Source organism: Pogona vitticeps, chromosome 1 (assembly GCF_051106095.1).
Source record: "Pogona vitticeps strain Pit_001003342236 chromosome 1, PviZW2.1, whole genome shotgun sequence".
Lineage (NCBI taxonomy): Eukaryota > Metazoa > Chordata > Lepidosauria > Squamata > Agamidae > Pogona > Pogona vitticeps.
In genome coordinates, this window is record NC_135783.1 from 34,230,720 (window position 1) to 34,248,628 (window position 17,909).

A 17,909-nucleotide genomic window follows, 5' to 3' on the forward strand; every position below is an offset into this window, starting at 1 on the left:
ACCCATATAAGTTAAAACCTACACTTTGAATTCTGCCCAGAAATGGATCAGCAACCAGTAAAGCTGCTATAACAAGGAAGTGATATGTTCCCTATAAGCAGTCCCATTAACAATCTGGGTGCAGTGTTTTGAGCTTGCTGAAGTTTCTTAACTCTTTCCAAAGGCAGCTCCATGTAGAATGCATTACAATAATCCAGACAAGATGCAACTAAGGCATGTGTTACTTTGGCCAGGTTAGGCTGCTCCAGGATGGGCACAGCTGATGCACTGATTTTAATTGTGTAAAGGCACTCCTGGCCACCACAGAAACATGGAAGTCCAGGCTCAATTTTATTGTGTATAGCAAAAACAAAACAGAAGAACAGTGGCATCTTAAAGACAGACATATTTATTGCAGTGTGAGTTTTCGTAGATTACAGTCCACATCTTTATACACGTGAAGCACAAGAGTTAAGCCATAGGTTTATATATACAGAGTTTGTGGTGCAGTGGTGGGGACTAAGAGAAATGGGGAAAGATGGTGATAAATATATTCAAACTCACAGTAATGATCGGTCAAAAAAAAAAAAACACAATGTATTCTTGAAGGCTTTCACTGCCAGGATCCGATGGTTGTTGTAGGTTTTTCTTACAGACAGAGTTCTAACTCCTGTCCTCTGAAGCTGCCAGCCATAGAGACTGGTGAAACGTTAGGAAGACGTTAGGAAGAAAAACCTCCAGACAGCCCAAAAAAACTTAAAAAGAACACTGTCTATGTATATGTCCTATTAAGAATTACCTGTAAATGATTGTGCTGAGGTGACTTTGTTTCAAGTAAAAAATGTTTTCGTTACACCAATGACCATGGAAAATCCAGTGTATTGACATATACATCATCCTAAATCTTCATTTAAGCCTTTTGGCACAGTGCAATACTGTAATCAAGACTCTACTCATGATCTGAGTTTAATCCCAACAGATTCCGGTAGCCAGCTCAAGGTTGATTCAGCCTTCCATCCTTCTAAGGTCAGTAAAATGGGTACCCAGCTCATGGAGGGGAGGCATGCTGGAAGCACAAAGTGAAGCCTGCATAATTAAACTGTAAACAGCCCAGAACATGCTTTAAGTGCTGTGGGGCAGTATATAAACAGCACACTTTTACTCTGGAAACTGTGAATACAGCCCTCTTCAACTATTTCTTTTTAAATTTTTCTTTTGTAATTCCTTTCCTCTTCATCATTACTTTGATAGCTGTAACAATGCAAAATACCTGTAATGCAGCTTCTTTTTAATTGTGTATAGCAAAAATGAAAACAGAAGGATAGTGGCATCTTAAAGACAGACAGATTTAGTTTGGGGATTACAATCCACTTACTCTTAAATGTGGTTTAAGATATACCAAAATCGTGTAATATAAGGTGGGTTATAAATGTCATAAATATAATAAAATAAATAACTGTGTCCTGAAAGTTTCCAGTATTCTGAGACTGGTTCCTGTATGTTGCCAATGTTATTTCCAATGTCAGATTTATGTCCATTTATTCTCTTGAGTAAAACTTTTCCTGTTTGTTCTGTGCAGAATGGAGAGGAGCACAGGTAGCAGAAGGCAGCCTAGGTCACATAAGCAGCTGATTCTTTCTTTTCCTTATCTATAAAGGTTGAATGCACTCCTAACTTTAACCACAGGTTTTATAAAAGGCGGACTCCCTGTGTTTTCAGGTGGCATCTATTCCTCTGGAAACTTAAGCGTCAGTATTCATCATAGCTTGGCTTGCTGTGCATTGCAGGCATATGTAGCTATGCTTTCAGGCTGTTTGCTCCTGAGTTTTATTCTGCAAGGACTAAAACAACCACCAATGACTGGTCTATACAGAGGGCAATAAAACAGGAAGGTAGCTAAACCCTTTCCACAAACCCTCCTTTAAAAAAAAACCCAACGAAGAAACACCTTGTCATACTTTCCAGTCATAAACATCTTCTTTTAAGGACTGCAAATGTTATATGAGGGGAAAAGTTGAAATGCTTAAAGGGGATAGGTATGAGATGTAACCTTGAAAATAGGTGGTTGTGAGAAGTAAACTTGTAGGTAGCAAAGTACTGAATGTCCATTAGAGGTCACTACACAGCAATTAACTAACCCAATAATAATTACATGCCATCAAGTCAATTCTAAGTTATGGCAACCTTTTCCAGGGTTTCCTAGGTGGAGAATACATGGCATTGATTTATACAAACTCATAATTTTTCCTTAAGGGGCAAAAGCCCATTAAATCTAAATGAGTGTCACTAGGTTTGCCAAATGACATATAAAGTAAATAAAGGTTGCTACTCCAGCAGGGCTCATAGCAGAAAGTTGTTTTCACCAGAAGGGCTACAAGGCCCTTTTTTGTTTACTTAACTGTCTTATCAGCAATTACAGCCCCAGGTGAGATAATCTGGACACCTCCCGGCCCCTTCTCAGAAATGTACATACACCCTTTGACACAAACGAACAGTTTTATTGGAGAGAGATAAGTAGTAGGTAGTGGGTAAAAAAAAGGCGAACCTCTTAAGTAGCACAGCATTGGCGCAGCATAAGGAGAAAATTCCCCAAATCGGACACTCCCCATCATCTGATCGCCACCCATCCTGGTGCATTAGTGGATAACTATGAAGTTGTTGACCAACAAAATGCACACACAAAGAGAGAGGGGGGCACGAATCATCACATAGGCAACTGGGGCTGTGCCACCCCAGCCAGCATTCTGCCAATCTACTACTGCTTCAGCCACTCCAGTAAGTCTGCCTTGACATTCTGCATCCAGATCTCCTGATCCGCGTCAGAAAGATGCACCCTGTCCTCCAGGTAGAGTCCTGGCTTTGAATAAGCAATGCCCTAAAGTTGTGTCCATAAACCACCATCCTTCTCGATGATTCAATCTGTTGTCTATGTGACCTTCTGCCTTGCCAAATCACCTCTCCGAGGATTTTCTGCTGCCACCACCCCACATGCCTCTCAAGTGGGCCCAGTCAAATAAATGTGATTTGTGGTAACCGTAGCCAAAACAGCACCATATCCTGATCTATGGATAGCATTAGATCCACGTTCTTGCACACTGGGAGGTCCTTTTCATCTAGCTGTAGCAACAAGGCATTGGGGTGTGGGTAATACTGCAGGTACACCTACATGGTGGGCATCAGGGACTTCCAGGCTTTTGATAACAAGACAGCCCTGTCTCAGATAAGGCTACCAGCTGGGAGAAGTCAATGCAGTCTCCTTGAGATGCCACGTCAAATGGGAAATGATCAACAGCCATAGTGTGGCACACTTTTTGACAAAGGAAGGAAGGAAGGAAGGAAGGAAGGAAGGAAGGAAGGAAGGAAGGAAGGAAGGAAGGAAGGAAGGAAGGAAGGAAGGAAGGAAGGAAGGAAGGAAGGAAGGAAGGAAAGAAAGAAAGAAAGAAAGAAAGAAAGAAAGAAAGAAAGAAAGAAAGAAAGAAAGAAAGAAAGAAAGAAAGAAAGAAAGAAAGAAAGAAAGAAAGAAAGAAAGAAAGAAAGCCATGTCCAGGAACAAAATCCATATTTTGTGGTTGCATTTGTTGAAATAAATAAATATATATACAGTGAGATATGGCATGGACTGCTGCAAGAGGCAAAAATTATGGATAGGTCAAGAAATAGGGACCCAAGCTTATATGAGACAAAGCACTTTCTGTTTAGGCAATTTTTCTATTGGCTACAATTGGTACATATTATTCTTCACATTGCTATCACCCAGCCTCAGTTTCCACTTGATAAGCTGGAAATCTTAATGGGGTCCAACCCACAACCCAAATATTCCTGTAAAGCAATTGAATTGTTGATATGTTGTACTTTAATACTCATTTTTTTAAAAATGTGAGCATTCTGTTGAAGATATTGCTTTAGAAAACTAAATATTTCCAGAGGAATCCCTGGAACTGGGGAGAGGAAGTAGGTTTCAGTTCAGCTTAAAAGATGATAAGGAAAAATAGTTCTCAGTGCAAATTCACCTTAGAGGGATGCTCCTGTTTCTTTACGTTATCTGTCAAAACATGAGTCCAAAAAATGAGTCCTCTGAAGGCCTGTTCTTGCTATCGTGGAAGATGGTCTGGCTTTTTGAAGTCATTCCTGCGGCAGTTGATAGATAAGGTTAATTATCAGCTTACGTCCTGAGCCCTCATATCAGCCATTTGCCAAAACACAGACACGGTATGGCAAGTTCTGCCTTTAACCTGATTTAAAAGAGATGAAAGGAAAAATGGGGATTAATGCTGGTCGTTTGCTAAATTTACTAGAAAGAAATAAGGAGGGACGAGTTACACCACTTTTGCAGTAAAACTTATATTAATATGTTTTATTTGGCAGAAACATTTGTGGGCTATAGCCCATGCAGATTCAGATACATCTAAAGAAATGAACTATAGTCCATGGAGATTATGCCAAATAAAGCACATTAGTCTTTATGATGCAACAAGACCCTTTGTTGTTTTCCATCTTCTTGAATAAGTTTGAATCAGAGTATCCCTCTCATGAATATTTGAGAAGGCTGTCTCACCAGAGAACTAGGATGACCATATGGCCAGTTTCCAGAGAACTGTCCTCCATTTGAACCCTCTGTCTGTCTGTCTGAACGATCTGATCCAAAACTAGTTTAAAGATAAAGAACAATATGAAGAGAGAGCACAGGCCATTCTCAAATTTGTTGCATGTCTGTAGTCCCTGAAGTTCTCCCAAGCCAGCTCATATCTCCCTCTTCTATGGAAGCAGCATCAGTTTGACTACAACCACAAGAAAAGTGGTTCAGTTGGGAGATTGTGAGCACAATTAAAGAGGACAGTACGAGAGGCATACCCAACAAGAGGTTGGAAAAGCTTCTTCTCAGACTACAGCTCCCAGAATCTCCAAACATGCTGCCTGAGGGTTCTGGGAGTTGTAATTTAAATATATAGAGAGAGTTGGGTTGAGCTAGAGCTCTGAAAACTTATATACATACACACACACACACACACACACACACACACACACACACATATACACACACACACACACACACACATATATATATATATATATATACATACATACTTATATATATATATATATACTTATGAGTTGGGTTGAGCTAGAGCTCTGAAAACTTTATATATATATACACATATATACATATATACACATATATACATATACATACATATATATGTATATACATACATATATATGTGTATGTATGTGTGTATGTATGTGTGTATATATAGCTGGTGGCTGAGTATGGGAGCACACAGGCATAGCTCAATGGTTTAGGTCTCCATTGGGTGTTTGAGTCCCCACTGTGTCTCCTTGACAGGGGCTTGATTCAATGATTCATAAGATCTCTTTCAGCTCTGCAATTCTAAGATTACATTATTGTCAGGTCGAGATTCCTGGAGATCATCAAAGACCTCAAAAGAGAACTCCTCAATCCTATAACTTCTTGGATGTGTTCCCAGGACCACAATATTTTGTTTACAAGTAAAAGAATGATGGAGTTGGTCTGACAGCAGACTTCATTTTGTAAACAGGCATACGTGGAGGAACAACATGATATATCTTCACAATCATTTTGGTAAGCAAAACTAGTTATGGATGGTGGGGTAATGAGATAAGGACAAAGGTGTATAACCTAAAAATAGTTTACAACAAGAGGTGGTGTTATGGGCATCAAAGTTAGTTGAATAATTTGTTATCAGTACTGCTGCAATTGTTAAGAAATCAAGAGGTGTGGATTGAATGGTTGGTTCTCTTAGCTGTTTAGCAGATGAGAAACTGCTGATTTTATATTAATTTGATATTTATCACAGGGATCAAACCCCATCCTGCACATTTCAAAACTGCACTACTAAATATAAACTGAAGAGTATTGTTTCAAGTCAGAAATCATGCTGTTATCTACCTGAAGCAGGCTCAATGAACAACGGAACCAGCTACCATCCTCCACATTTTCTTTAATGGATGTGGAAATCGGTGGATTGCCGTTGCAGAAATCCAAATTTTCAGTGCTATGGAGGTGACCTGAGTTCTGTTTATTCAAATGGGCCTATTCTGGTTGCAACTTGATTTAGCATTATAGTCACAACTAGAGTACAGCCAGTTGAATCAATGGAAACTACAGAGGAGTTGGCTCACCAAATCCCTACTAATTCATTTGACTTACTCTAGTGCAACTTGCATCACTAAACAACAGGATTTCAGCTATTGTGTACACTGTTTTAAATTGCTCTAGCTTCTTATTTTTAATTGCTTTAAGTTGTCTAATGTTCTGAATTGCCTGAAACATGCTTTGAGATCCTTAGATGCAGAGTGGTACATAATTATCCTAATTTTAAAATCTGTTCAGTGTTGATTGTTTTAATAACTGACCTGGGTTTTGGACTTTGTATTTAGGCAATGGCTGTTGCATTGAATTTAGCCCTATGCAAAGATCGTGGCCTCCTCCTGAGTTTGCGCTTTATTTTATCTGGGATGTCCAGATTGACCCTGTGAGTGAAGGTCCATGCTTTCAACACATGCTGGTGCTCTTCAAGGAACCATCACATGCCAATGGCAGAACAGCAGTTAGGATGATGTTCAACAGAAAAGCAGCCTAACATCACTTTACTCACCATGATTTGCTCATGTTTTTGTTCACATGGGAAGACCCCCCACAGGCAGGATAGGTTGTCCTCTTCAGACATGTGGCTTTTATGTGAGTAATGCATCCATGTAAGGGGCCAATATCCCTCAAATCTTTGAGCAACATTCTATTCTAATGCCTGGTATAAGAATGGTGTAAGAAAGGTTCCATAAATGATGGTGCTGTGTGAGAATCACTCATCTGAGACGGCTCACATGAAACTCCTGCACAAAAGTGGGCCTGGCCGATTGCGAGGCTTGGGGACCCAGCTAGAAATGTAAGATTGAGTTATCTTTGCAAGCCTGCAAGGTGGTGAGCAGCAATGGAAGATAGGAGCCAAAACAGCACTCCATTACAATGAGTTTAGAGAGTCCAGTGGTGGCTGAGTGAGAGGTGATAAAACCTATTTATATTGTCACCAGCACTGTGGTGCTTTCCCCCCTAAAGGGCTTGCTCAGTAGTCCCTGGGGTAACACAGTTACATTACTGGTTTGTGCAAAAGGTCTCATAAGCAATACCTCAGTTTTTCACTGAAATTAAACAGTGAAAACAAGTGAACCCAGATATGACTAGACGTAGAAAGTAATGGTGTTGTTTTCTTGTCCAGAAAGCTATTGGTGTTTGCACAGACCTTCTGCAACATACCATAGATAATTGCAGATAATTGACAAGATGCTGTAGCACATCTTGGCTGTGCAATTGGGCTTGTGACCAAGACATGCCCAGCACCTCATCAAATAGCTGCAAATTATGAAACCTTACATGAACATCAATAGGATCTTGCCATTAACAGTTAAGACATTTCCATTTTGGAGAAGAACGCAGCAGGTGGGATGCAGAAACCTTTAAGATAATATGTGATTAGCTTGTCTTCTGTAGGCCCTGACATCTCTCTTCCTTCACCTTTTCTCATAGTTACTTCCAACTCTGTTCCACCTGAGGATACTGAGAGATCTAGTCCTTCAAAGATTAGGGCAGAACAGCATGTACACACCCCTTCCCAATCAACACGAGTGGACCCCAAAGCCTGCCAAATTATTTTGGCACATAAAATGGAAAAGTCCCCAAGTACCTCGGCCGGCCTCAGACAATGACAATGCAATGATAAAATGGTGAACCATAATGTGCTGCTCCTTCATAACACCCTAACATCTGCTATCTGGGGCATGCATTTCACTATGCCTCCCAGTATAGTCAGCCCTTACCTAAGAACCAATTTATAGGCCGTAAATAAAGAGACTAAATACAAATAAAGCAATGGACTGCAGCTTTGAGGATAAAGCACTTATACGAAAGAAACAAGATACTTCTTAATATTCACTCTTGGCTGCTTTTTATTTAATGGAGTGGCCATTAGCAATCACAGTGCAAATGCTGTGAAAGCTTCTTCTGCTAGCTTGTTTCTGTTTTGTTTTTAAATACAGAATTCATTCGTTTTTTCATCCCTTGCCCTGCCTCTCCCTTATATAAAATTCCGTCTAGCAACAAACAGAGAAACACAGAGTCAATTTATTTTATTTTATTTTTTAGATCTGTGGGGATATTTCCTAGCTCTTTAACCAACATACTGTATCTGGTACTTAAAGTTCTGACAGAGTCATTTTGTCTACACAAGGTTACTACTGTTGTCTTGTTATATTATTTTACTCTCTGTTGTGCAAGGAAATGGAGCTGTTCAAAAACAAAAGAACCATGACTAGCAGGAAAAATCTGCCTTATACAGAGCCAAGGCATCGTTCTGCTTTGCTTTTTTCCATGGATTTATGTGACCAAATGAATTTAGTTGACAAATGATTGGATACTGATGACTAGATACAATAGAAATGGAAGGGAACAATTTAACTTCTAATTTGTTTCTTGGTGAAACTCGAGATGGTGGGGCCTTAGATCTTCTGGGGCCATGATATCTGAAGTGCAACATCTTCATCATGGCCATGACTGACTGTCAGCATTATAAATCATTATATGTCCCATTGCCTAGAGAAGTTTGGTTTGGGCGGGGAGGGTGCTCAGAACTCCCTCGTTCCTCTCCAGCATTCTTATCTTGTTTTGGATGGACAATATACATTGCTATGTTCCATCAAGCTTTTAATTCTGTGTACAGTATTTTTCTCTCATTCATCAATTTTAATTTCATGCACATGTTATTGTTTTTGCTCCCCAGTTCCTTATGTTTTATTGGATTTATCAGAAGATTTAATAATACTTTTATGTCATGCTCTCTAAGGCACCTACCTGACAAGGGATGGATCTGGTTTATAAATTTAATGAGCAAATTATAACACAATACAGTATTCAGGGGAAAGTCCTGTCATATTCAACAGAGCTTACTTACATGCATAGAACTGCAACATAGCTCTCTAAGAAGCCAATTTTCTTGTTATGCAAGACTTTTATTGAATGCCAAGATAGTGTTTATTTTATATTTCTATCCTGTAACAATTTGTATACAGTAATGGCCAAAATCTACCAAGAAGCAATTCCATAGTAATGCATTTATGTTCCAAACAGAACTATTACCCTACTTTATATTCTCCACCAGAAAAGTTCCTCCTTATGGCTAAAACATGCCTCAATATTTTTGACTGAATGTAGTTATGCTTTCTGTTATAATAACATTAGGAGCCTTGTGGCACAGTGGTTAAACTGCTATAATGCAGCCGAAACTGCTCAATCCCAGGTAGCTGGCTCAAGGTTCACTCAGCTTTCCATTCTTCCAAGGTCAGTAAAATGAATACCCAGCTTGTGGCGGAGGGTGTCAGGGTTTAGCCTGCATAATTGTAAGCCACCCAGAGAGTTCTTTAAGCACTATAAGCAGCAGACATTTTTAAAAAGCATGTGCTAGATTTTGGCTGTAATACAAACAGGTGCTCTAGAAATCATTAGAATATTGTGCTTAAGATTTATGCAACTTTTTGTTATCACAGCCATACTGCGTATACCATGGTCCCATGCAAGGCCAAAAATGCAGCCAGGCAGCAGAATGAGGATCTAAATGTACACCTTGTGTTTGTGCAAAGATTTGTGATTGTTGGAAAATTCATCCTCGTTCAGGATTTTAATCACACCAGTCCACTGAATTTTTCATCTGGGCAATAGTCTGTTATAATTTACAGTGGCAAGAAGCTTATCAGTTAATTATGGTACTCTAAGTGCAATTATGTAAATAACTGTGCTGAATCATTGCTACTTAAAAAGTTGCCACTTGTATCATATGTCTCCAAGAATAATGGCCTTTCCAAAGGTAATTTATACAAACTGCATATTTTTGCTCACCTCAGGAACTTTTTGTAATTTCTATGTTTCCTCATAGACATAGATACTTCACTTCAGGCTAATCGATTTCTTAGCTAAATATTAAAGAAGGACACTAGTAAGAGTCTGGGTAACAGGTACACCTTTATTTATTTATTAAAACTCACATCTTAAAAGAAATAGCACCATATACATTTCCAACTGGGATACATTTTTTTAAATTTGCTGTGTACATTTTGGTAACACAAAATGACAATGACCATATCCCTAAAATGAAACATGGTTGTCCATTTTAGAGATACCATGTCTAATCAAGTTAATTAAGAAGATATGTCTTTTAATTTATTACAGTTTTTAGGGGAAGTTGACTTGTTTTCATAGGCAGTATAAATAGGCTATTTATATAGAGAGAACAACATTCAAATTGGTATTACACTGAGCACATACTAAAACATCTAACAGTCTCAGCTTATGCTACAAAAATATATACATACTGTACATATGGCTCAATGACAGAAAAACATACAATTAAGTAATATACCTATTTCCTTCTGAGGCTTCCTATTGACTACAAGAAGCTTTATTTTGGTGCCTTGTACCCACAATTCATCTTTGTTTTTAAAAGGGGGGGAGTTCTGGCTCATAATGCATAGGGCATGCTAAAGGCTTCTACCTGCAGTCAACACTCAACATAGAATTAATGATAAAGTGCCTCCCCATTTAAAAAAAGACATGGAACAGTACTGGCACATCTAAAAAGCCTGCACTGGATAAATCTGGTAGGTTACGGTAACCTAAAGTAGGACTGAAAAGCTGTGTGCTCACTTCCATCACCCAATTCAGTTGTGTTCAGTGGAGGTAGCTGTAACGGGCTAACAATGCCCAAAACTTGGAAGTTATTTTTCTGAACCACACATATCAGAATTCTTCAGTCAGATTGTGCACTACGTTTATCCACTCTTCCTATCCCCCAATCACTCCACTTCCAGCTTTGATTGGAACCTGCCTCATTCCTAATAATGATGGAATCTCTTAATTTTGGGCAACCCTGGGAAGAACTATGGGAGCACTTAAGAAGGCTCTCATTTATTTTGGTACAGTATTCTGAAACTGTTTCTTGCATTATATGGCGTCCCGATGCAACAGAATAAAGGGCAGTTCTTTAAAACAAGATGTTAATGGGATTTGCTACTAAGTAAATGTGGGTAGAATGAGGGCATCAACAAGGCCAGGAAATCAGCTTTTAAAATGAATTCAGTGAAGTAAGTTCTGCAGTACCAAGAAAAGGGAGCAGTAGATTTCAGTCATTTTTATTCATTATTGACATTCACATTAATTCCTAGCTCACATTGCAAAATAGGTCCAAGAAAGTTGTATCACAATAGCAGCTTTTTAATCATTAAATTGCAGAATTAGGAGGGAATAATAATAATAATGTCAAGTGAATACATCCAACAAGTATCTTCAGTTACACTCCTATACTACTACAATACTCAGTTTGTGAGGTTAGGTTTCACCATACAGGAGGTATCCATTCATTGTCCCTGGAGTTCATTCTACTGACAGACTTGAAAGTAGTCATATCATCAATCTGCATCCATTTACATCTTGGCCCACTCAGAGCCCCAGTGTTACAAAAACCCTGTCTGTGATTTTTTGTTTCCTAGGTTCCATGCTGTGTTTTTGAACGCATGGTGGCTTTGTCACCTCTCTGTCTTTCATCCACTTTTTTCATCCACTTCTGATTTCAAGTAAACAGAGATTTTTTTTAAAAAAAGATAGTGAAATATCAACCTTTTTTCGTTCCAAAATAACTCTACTGTATAAGCTAATACAATCACTCGTCACTAAAGAGCTTGCAGTTAGCACCCAGTTGAATATGAAATCCCAGTACATTTAGCTGCAAGCCAATTACCCCTGGAAGATGCACCCATTGATCTGTTCCTCTCATGAAAGAGTTGCATTTTCAAGCAATCAAGTGTCAACATTGCACTTGACATAGCAGGTCTGTACAAGTGCTTGCATCCAAAGAATCTGTTGTGTGACAAGGCACTTCTGCTTACATTTCTGTGGAAGAGAAAACCCTTCCCTTCCCCCAGTTTTACAAGAATGTGGGGCTGCAGAGTCAGTGACACGCACTGGATAAGTAGAGGCACCTTCGACATCCACAGCTAGATCTTTCAACACAAAGAACACCTACTCAAATTGCATTGTTCATCCATGCATTTGCTACTCTGCTATCAAGTGCCATTTTCCCAGGACCATGGCAAAATATTTGCCATTAGCATCTTGGTTCTTTTAACCAAGAAAGGCTTTGCCCTAGATAAAAGAACTTCCCAAGCACAAGCTAAATGATCTAGAATCGTGTACTACTACGTATAACCAGTTTGGGTTCACTCATTTTTTTGGGAGTGCCCTTTGAGCTACTGTCCTTTACGATGACATCTTCTGCCCACGTAGGTTCGGCAGGGATAGCCACCATGTCTATCTTCTTGAAAGATTTCTGCAGAGTTGGCGAAAGGCCTCCTTTTCCGTTGTAGCCATTCACCTGAGCAAGGAACGCTTCCTGCTGGCTACAACACAGGTGAGGATTGCAAGCTGCAGAGATACATGGGAAACTGCATAAGATCTCGGGATTTCTGTGGTCCACGTACTCCGGCTGGATGGTGACTGAATGGACCCCAGCTTCATGGAACACCTCTCTCATTTTGTAGGAAGCCTTTTCGTAATCAGGCACTGAATTACACTTGATGTGGACAGTGGCCATATTCTTTCCTTTGACAAGCTCCCAGACATGCACCTCATGAATGCTGCTAATCCCTGGCACATCTAATAATTTGTTTGCTGTGAAGACAGGGGGAAAGCAATGAAAACAAAAGAGAAAATATATATAGTTAGATTTCTGTGACAACCCATAGACAACACCAATTTTATAGGAATGCTGCCAAAAAGCAAGGCCAAAAGCATACAACAGTGTTTAGAATATTTCATTGCAGAACAAGTAGACTTTGGAAAGCGACTTTTAAAAACTCATTTGTTCCCATTATTCATTATAGCACATGGAAAATAATCTATTGCCATTATAGGTTGCAATGTTAACAAGTAACTTGTTGCATTACTTGTTTCCTTCTGTTACTTTTAAAAAGAAACCTTACAATTGAGAAAAGGAGGATGCAAAGTAACTTCATAAAGTAATTGGGAAACACTATTTAACACCTGTAAAGTAGCTTTCCTTACCCATTAGACTGCTTTTGAAGTATGATTTCATTACACCTCTGTTACTACAAAATGGTAGTTCATCACTGATTGTGATATTGCATGTAAATAGTTACTTGAAGAACAAGCATTTGACCCATATCTTCTGCTTACATAACAGACAGTTGTCTCTGAAATCTCCAGGATCAGTAGGGCCCTAGCCTTCTCTTCAAATGATACCAGCCTGCTACCAATAATGGCAATGGCTTTGAACAAGAGAGTAAGTTTCAGGTTGCTGAAATAGTTCCTGCTAATTGTAAAAGCATAACTAGAATTTGCAACACAACTTAGTGTCATGTAAGCTATTCCTAGGGCTGCAGGGCCATCAGTTCATCTCCCACAGTACAGGAGTACGGTGAAATGGAGTTTCCAAAGTGTCAATGGAGCCAAATGTGAGATTATAAAAGTAGATTCTACAATATGATTCATTTATTAGTTATATTTCTATTAGTATGCTAAAAGTTGATCGAAAGGTTGTGTGTGTAGTTGATCCCTCTCCTATTTTATGATAACCCTGTGAAGTACACCAAGGAGAAAGAGTGAACGATCACCCACTAATTTCGTGGGTCATTATACCTGGAACTTCCAAGGGGCAGTTCAATACCAGGACTATTCTTTTTTTCAGAAACCATCACCCAATAAATATTACATTATCTCTCATACCAGGCTGAAAACAAAACTCAACACAGCTTTTTAAAGAGCCAAGTGTTGCTTTTGCTTTTCCAGTCCTGCTTCAGAAAACACGGTCTGGGAAGAAAAAAGTATATTGTTTCCTGCCTCGTCTTACAAAATCATATAAATAATAAAATCATCACTTAGCAACATTTTACCAACTAAGTGTGCTTGACAGCATAAGTTTCCCTACAGGTTTACAGAAGCAAATTCAAAAACCAAACTAATTAATGGAACAGCAAACTGCCTGTAACGTAACAGAGTACATCTGTCTGTCTCTGATTTTTTAAGGTATCTCGAATCACAAACATCTACAGATGCACACTACAATTTCAAGAAACAGCAGCTCACTGTGTTTTCAAAGTGCATGCTTTTCACTAATCCTCAAAGATTTGAGGCCTGTTGCTAGGACACCACCGTGTGACCCAAGTTTTTTAAAGCTCTTGAGAATGTATGAACTGCTAGTGGTGGGTGTATAATCTAGAGATATTTCTCTATAAATAGCACTAGCTTTAAGTATTCCAACAGTAAAAATACAACTTACTCAGTATTTGCATGTTAACATTCTTGGGAACCATCTGTAGCAAAATGGTTGCTGTCTCTTTAATGAGCGGAAAGGCTGAAGATAGTATAATGGCCACCATAACTATGGTCAGGCTGGGATCAATGTAGCATTCCCAGTTACAGGGGGTGTTCTCATCCAGGGGAAGTGCATAGAATATAGATGCAGCCACCACCACAATAACTGAGCCAAGGGCATCTCCCAATACATGCAAAAGGACACCTGGGATAAAAGAAAGAGGAAGCATTAGGTTCTGATGAGGAGGATGGAGAGGAAGGAATTGCCTATGAAAGTGAACTTTTGAAATTATCATTTAATGAACAACATTAAATAGAAAGGTTTGACCTTAACACACAACAAGGAAAGCATGGGAGAAGGCTTTACTTATGTGATCATTTTGCCTGAAGGGCCAAAGTGAGGGAACAGGCCCTGGGAGAGAGAAGGGGGGCCTTTGTTTATGTCAATATAATTTAATGTTGTTTATTTACAATTGTTGATTATTCTTTTATTTTGTTGTAAACCATCAAGAGTGCCCTTTGAAGCCAGATGGAAATATATAAAATAAATAAATAATAAATTTGCTCTTCAGGGAGCAAAAGTGCCAGTCATGCTCAGAAGCTCCCAACTTATCGGGATTACAAATGCTCCCTGGAGGCTCATCTAAAACCATGTAGAAAGAATGAGTTTGGACAAGGTGACAGTCTCTCTCGAAAAGTGGTGCCTTAAGTTTGGGGAAGGCCTCTGCCAAACGGATGTACCTCTGATGTTCAAGGCTTCAGACTTCTTTTCTTTTTTCTGTACCTCCTGCTCTTCTGTCTGTTTCTGGGGACTTATGGAGTCACCTGCATTCAAAGAAGAAACGCTGTGTTGTGTATAAGGTCTACAAACAGAAAAAACACCAATCTTTTCAAAACCAAAACTTGAAGAGTCAAATACAAGAGGATATACTTCTAACCCTCTCACACTTGCATGTCAAAAACACATAGAGCATTCTGATGAGCCAATAAAATACAGATTTAAACTGCATGAACTCCGTGTTAATGATAACTTGCAAAATGAACAAGCTTTCTCACAAACTATGTTTACCCTCCTTTAAGGGTTATACAATCTCTCCAATATCTTATAGTGGGGAGTTAGTTATGTTAAGGGCATAGAAGCTATGAAACCAAAACAAGAGATAAAAGCATTTGACCAGAAACAAAGAAAAGTTACCCAAGAAGTTACCCCTTTAGTGGAGGAAAATGGCAAAAAGGAAGGGACGAAGATAGGACAAAAAAAATGGCAGCATAAACATTAAAAAGAACAAAAAACTGAAAAGACAGGAAAAATGTCTAAAAGGGGCACTGAAAAAGGGAAAGGGAGGGCAGAGTACTGAACTGGAGACAGCACAAAATTAGGTGACATAAAAAACATGCAAAGGTAAGTATATGGGATATGATGGAATGATCTGGAAAAAAAAGAGGAGGAAAGGGGGAAGTAAGACTTGAGTAAATAGGAAAAATAAGATGAAAATAGCATTTTAACTTATTGTAGTACTCCTCAAGTGAGCTGAAGGACTACTACAGGACTCTCTCCTTTCCTCATTTTCACCTCACAACAACCCTGTGAAGTAGATAAGGTTTCTCTTAAAGACTAGCTGCCGGAGTGTGATTTTTAAATGGATGGTTGTACCTTACTGCTTTGAATTTGTTTTTGGCGTTTCTTTTACAGCTTTAAATATTGCCTTTTAATGAAGTAAAGGTGGGGTAATTTTGACAGACAGACAGACAGACAGACAGACAGACAGACAGACAGAGAGAGAGAGAGAGAGAGAGAGAGAGAGAGAGAGAGAGAGAGAGAGAGGTCTGAGAGTGAGCTACTATCTAATATCAGTGGGCAGGACTGATAAAAGAAATAAGGCCAAACCTAAGAAGAATTAATGTAAAAGAAAGAAGAAATTAAAAGAAAAATCCTAAAGGAAGAAAAGCATCTTAAAATAAGAAGGGTGATAGAGACAAGAATGAAAACACGGGATCGGAGGACTTAATCCCCTTAGCCTGTTGCAACCCAAAAAAAGTGTTGCGGCTCCTTAGTTTTATGGGATGTGTACACAAGTCTGTCTGCAGGAGCTCTACCTCAAGCGTCTGAAGAAGAGGGCTGCGCAAATGTTTCTGCCAAATAAAACTCATTCCTCCTGAAGATACCGCGCAGATGCCTGTTTTTTGCTGCACCAGAAAAAAGCAAGGGAAGGATGGACAGGAAATGGAGAAGGGAGGGTGTGGTGAAGGGGGGAACAAGACGGTTGAAGGCAACGGGAGAGCCGGGGAAGCGACCGAGGGGCACCTGCTTCATCTCCGTCCTCGGCCTCGGCTACCACCTGGGCGAGGTCGGTGGCGTTTCCCGCGCTCTCTTCCGGCGAGGAGGCGGCGGCGGTGGCGGCGGCGGCCGGGAGGTGGTCGGCGTCCAGGCCGGGCGTCGGCGTCGAGGTCTTCTGCGGTTTGGCGCAGCAGCAGCGCCAGTCCTGGAAAATTAGGAGCCCTACGAGGTTGACGGCGAGGCCCAGCGCGCCCACCACGAGGATGAGGAAGGGGTCCCGGATCCCCTCGGGCTGCGCCAGCCGCTGCACCGCCTCCACCAGGATGGTGAAGCAGAGGGCGGCCAGGAAGACGGCGTTGCTGAGGGCGCCCACCACCTCGGCCCGCCCGTAGCCGAAAGTGGCGGCGGGAGCCCGGCGGCCTCGGCGGCGAGCGATGCGCCCCGTGGAGATGCCCACGCACAGCGCGATCATGTCGGAGAGCATGTTGAACGAGTCCGAGATCAGCGCGATGGAGTTGCCCACGTAGCCGGAGACCAGCTCGGCCACGAAGAAGCTGGCCGTCAGCACCAGCATGAAAATCAGGCGGCACGTCTGGCCCGTGTAGCGCCCCATGGCCGAGGCTGGGGCGGAGGAGGAGGCTGCGCGGGTTGGTGGTGGGGGGTCTGCCCCCACTCTTGACCCCCTAGGCGAGGGGGACTCGCTGCCTTCCCCTCTCGCCCCCTTGCCGCTGCAGCAGCACCACCACCGCTGCCGCCTCAGGGTCGCCTCGGCCGGCTGGCGTGCAGCACCTTTGCCCCGCCAGGCAGGCAGAGAGGGCGAGGCGCGAGTGCCCGGGCCTGGCTAAGAACTCTGCACTTTGCTTTATAGAGGCGCGATAGAGGCGGCATCGCCTCCTCTCCACCCCTTCCCCGGGCGGCCTTTATCGCTCCCCACGAGAGTTGCATACGCTAGCTTTTTTTTTTTTTTAAAAAAAAGAAAGTCTGTCAGAAGCAAAGAGCGAGGTGCGCCTAAGGAGGAAGAGCCCAGGGTGCTAACTTTTCTCCTATTCCCCCCCCCCGCTGGGTATGGCAGGAACCTGGCATCAAGAAATGTCAGGTGCTGTGTCTGGGCACCTGTTGAATTTTGACAGACCAGTGGAAATATTCCTGCCTCTTATGTCTCTTAAGATGTTCAGCAGGAGAAGGATGTTCACTATGAGACCTTTGAGTAGATTCATATCATCACTGGATGCAATCTTTCCA

At 40.9% G+C, this 17,909-nt stretch overlaps 1 protein-coding gene across 1 annotated transcript; it reads right to left on the minus strand.

The window, feature by feature from the left end:
- Window positions 1-10,008: 10,008 nt before the first annotated feature.
- Window positions 10,009-17,417, minus strand: SLC30A10 (solute carrier family 30 member 10). Its single transcript, XM_020808467.3, has 4 exons — window positions 16,695-17,417; window positions 15,131-15,214; window positions 14,355-14,594; window positions 10,009-12,727 (listed from the first exon to the last, which is right to left on the minus strand). The coding sequence occupies exons 1-4, from the start codon at window positions 17,278-17,280 to the stop codon at window positions 12,240-12,242; spliced, it is 1,398 nt and encodes a 465-aa protein (XP_020664126.3). The 5' UTR covers window positions 17,281-17,417; the 3' UTR covers window positions 10,009-12,239.
- Between the last annotated feature and the right edge of the window lie 492 nt (window positions 17,418-17,909).

What these genes read in the sequence shown, in the direction of transcription:
- SLC30A10 (XM_020808467.3), bottom strand. Translation starts at nt 17,280, where the DNA reads ATGGGGCGCTACACGGGCCAGACGTGCCGCCTGATTTTCATGCTGGTG. An exon ending in CGAGGACGGAGATGAAGCAG is followed by an intron (nt 15,215 to 16,694) that starts GTGCCCCTCGGT and finishes CTTTGAATGCAG; the next exon opens with GTGACTCCATAAGTCCCCAG. An exon ending in TGAAGCCTTGAACATCAGAG is followed by an intron (nt 14,595 to 15,130) that starts GTACATCCGTTT and finishes CTTTTATCCCAG; the next exon opens with GTGTCCTTTTGCATGTATTG.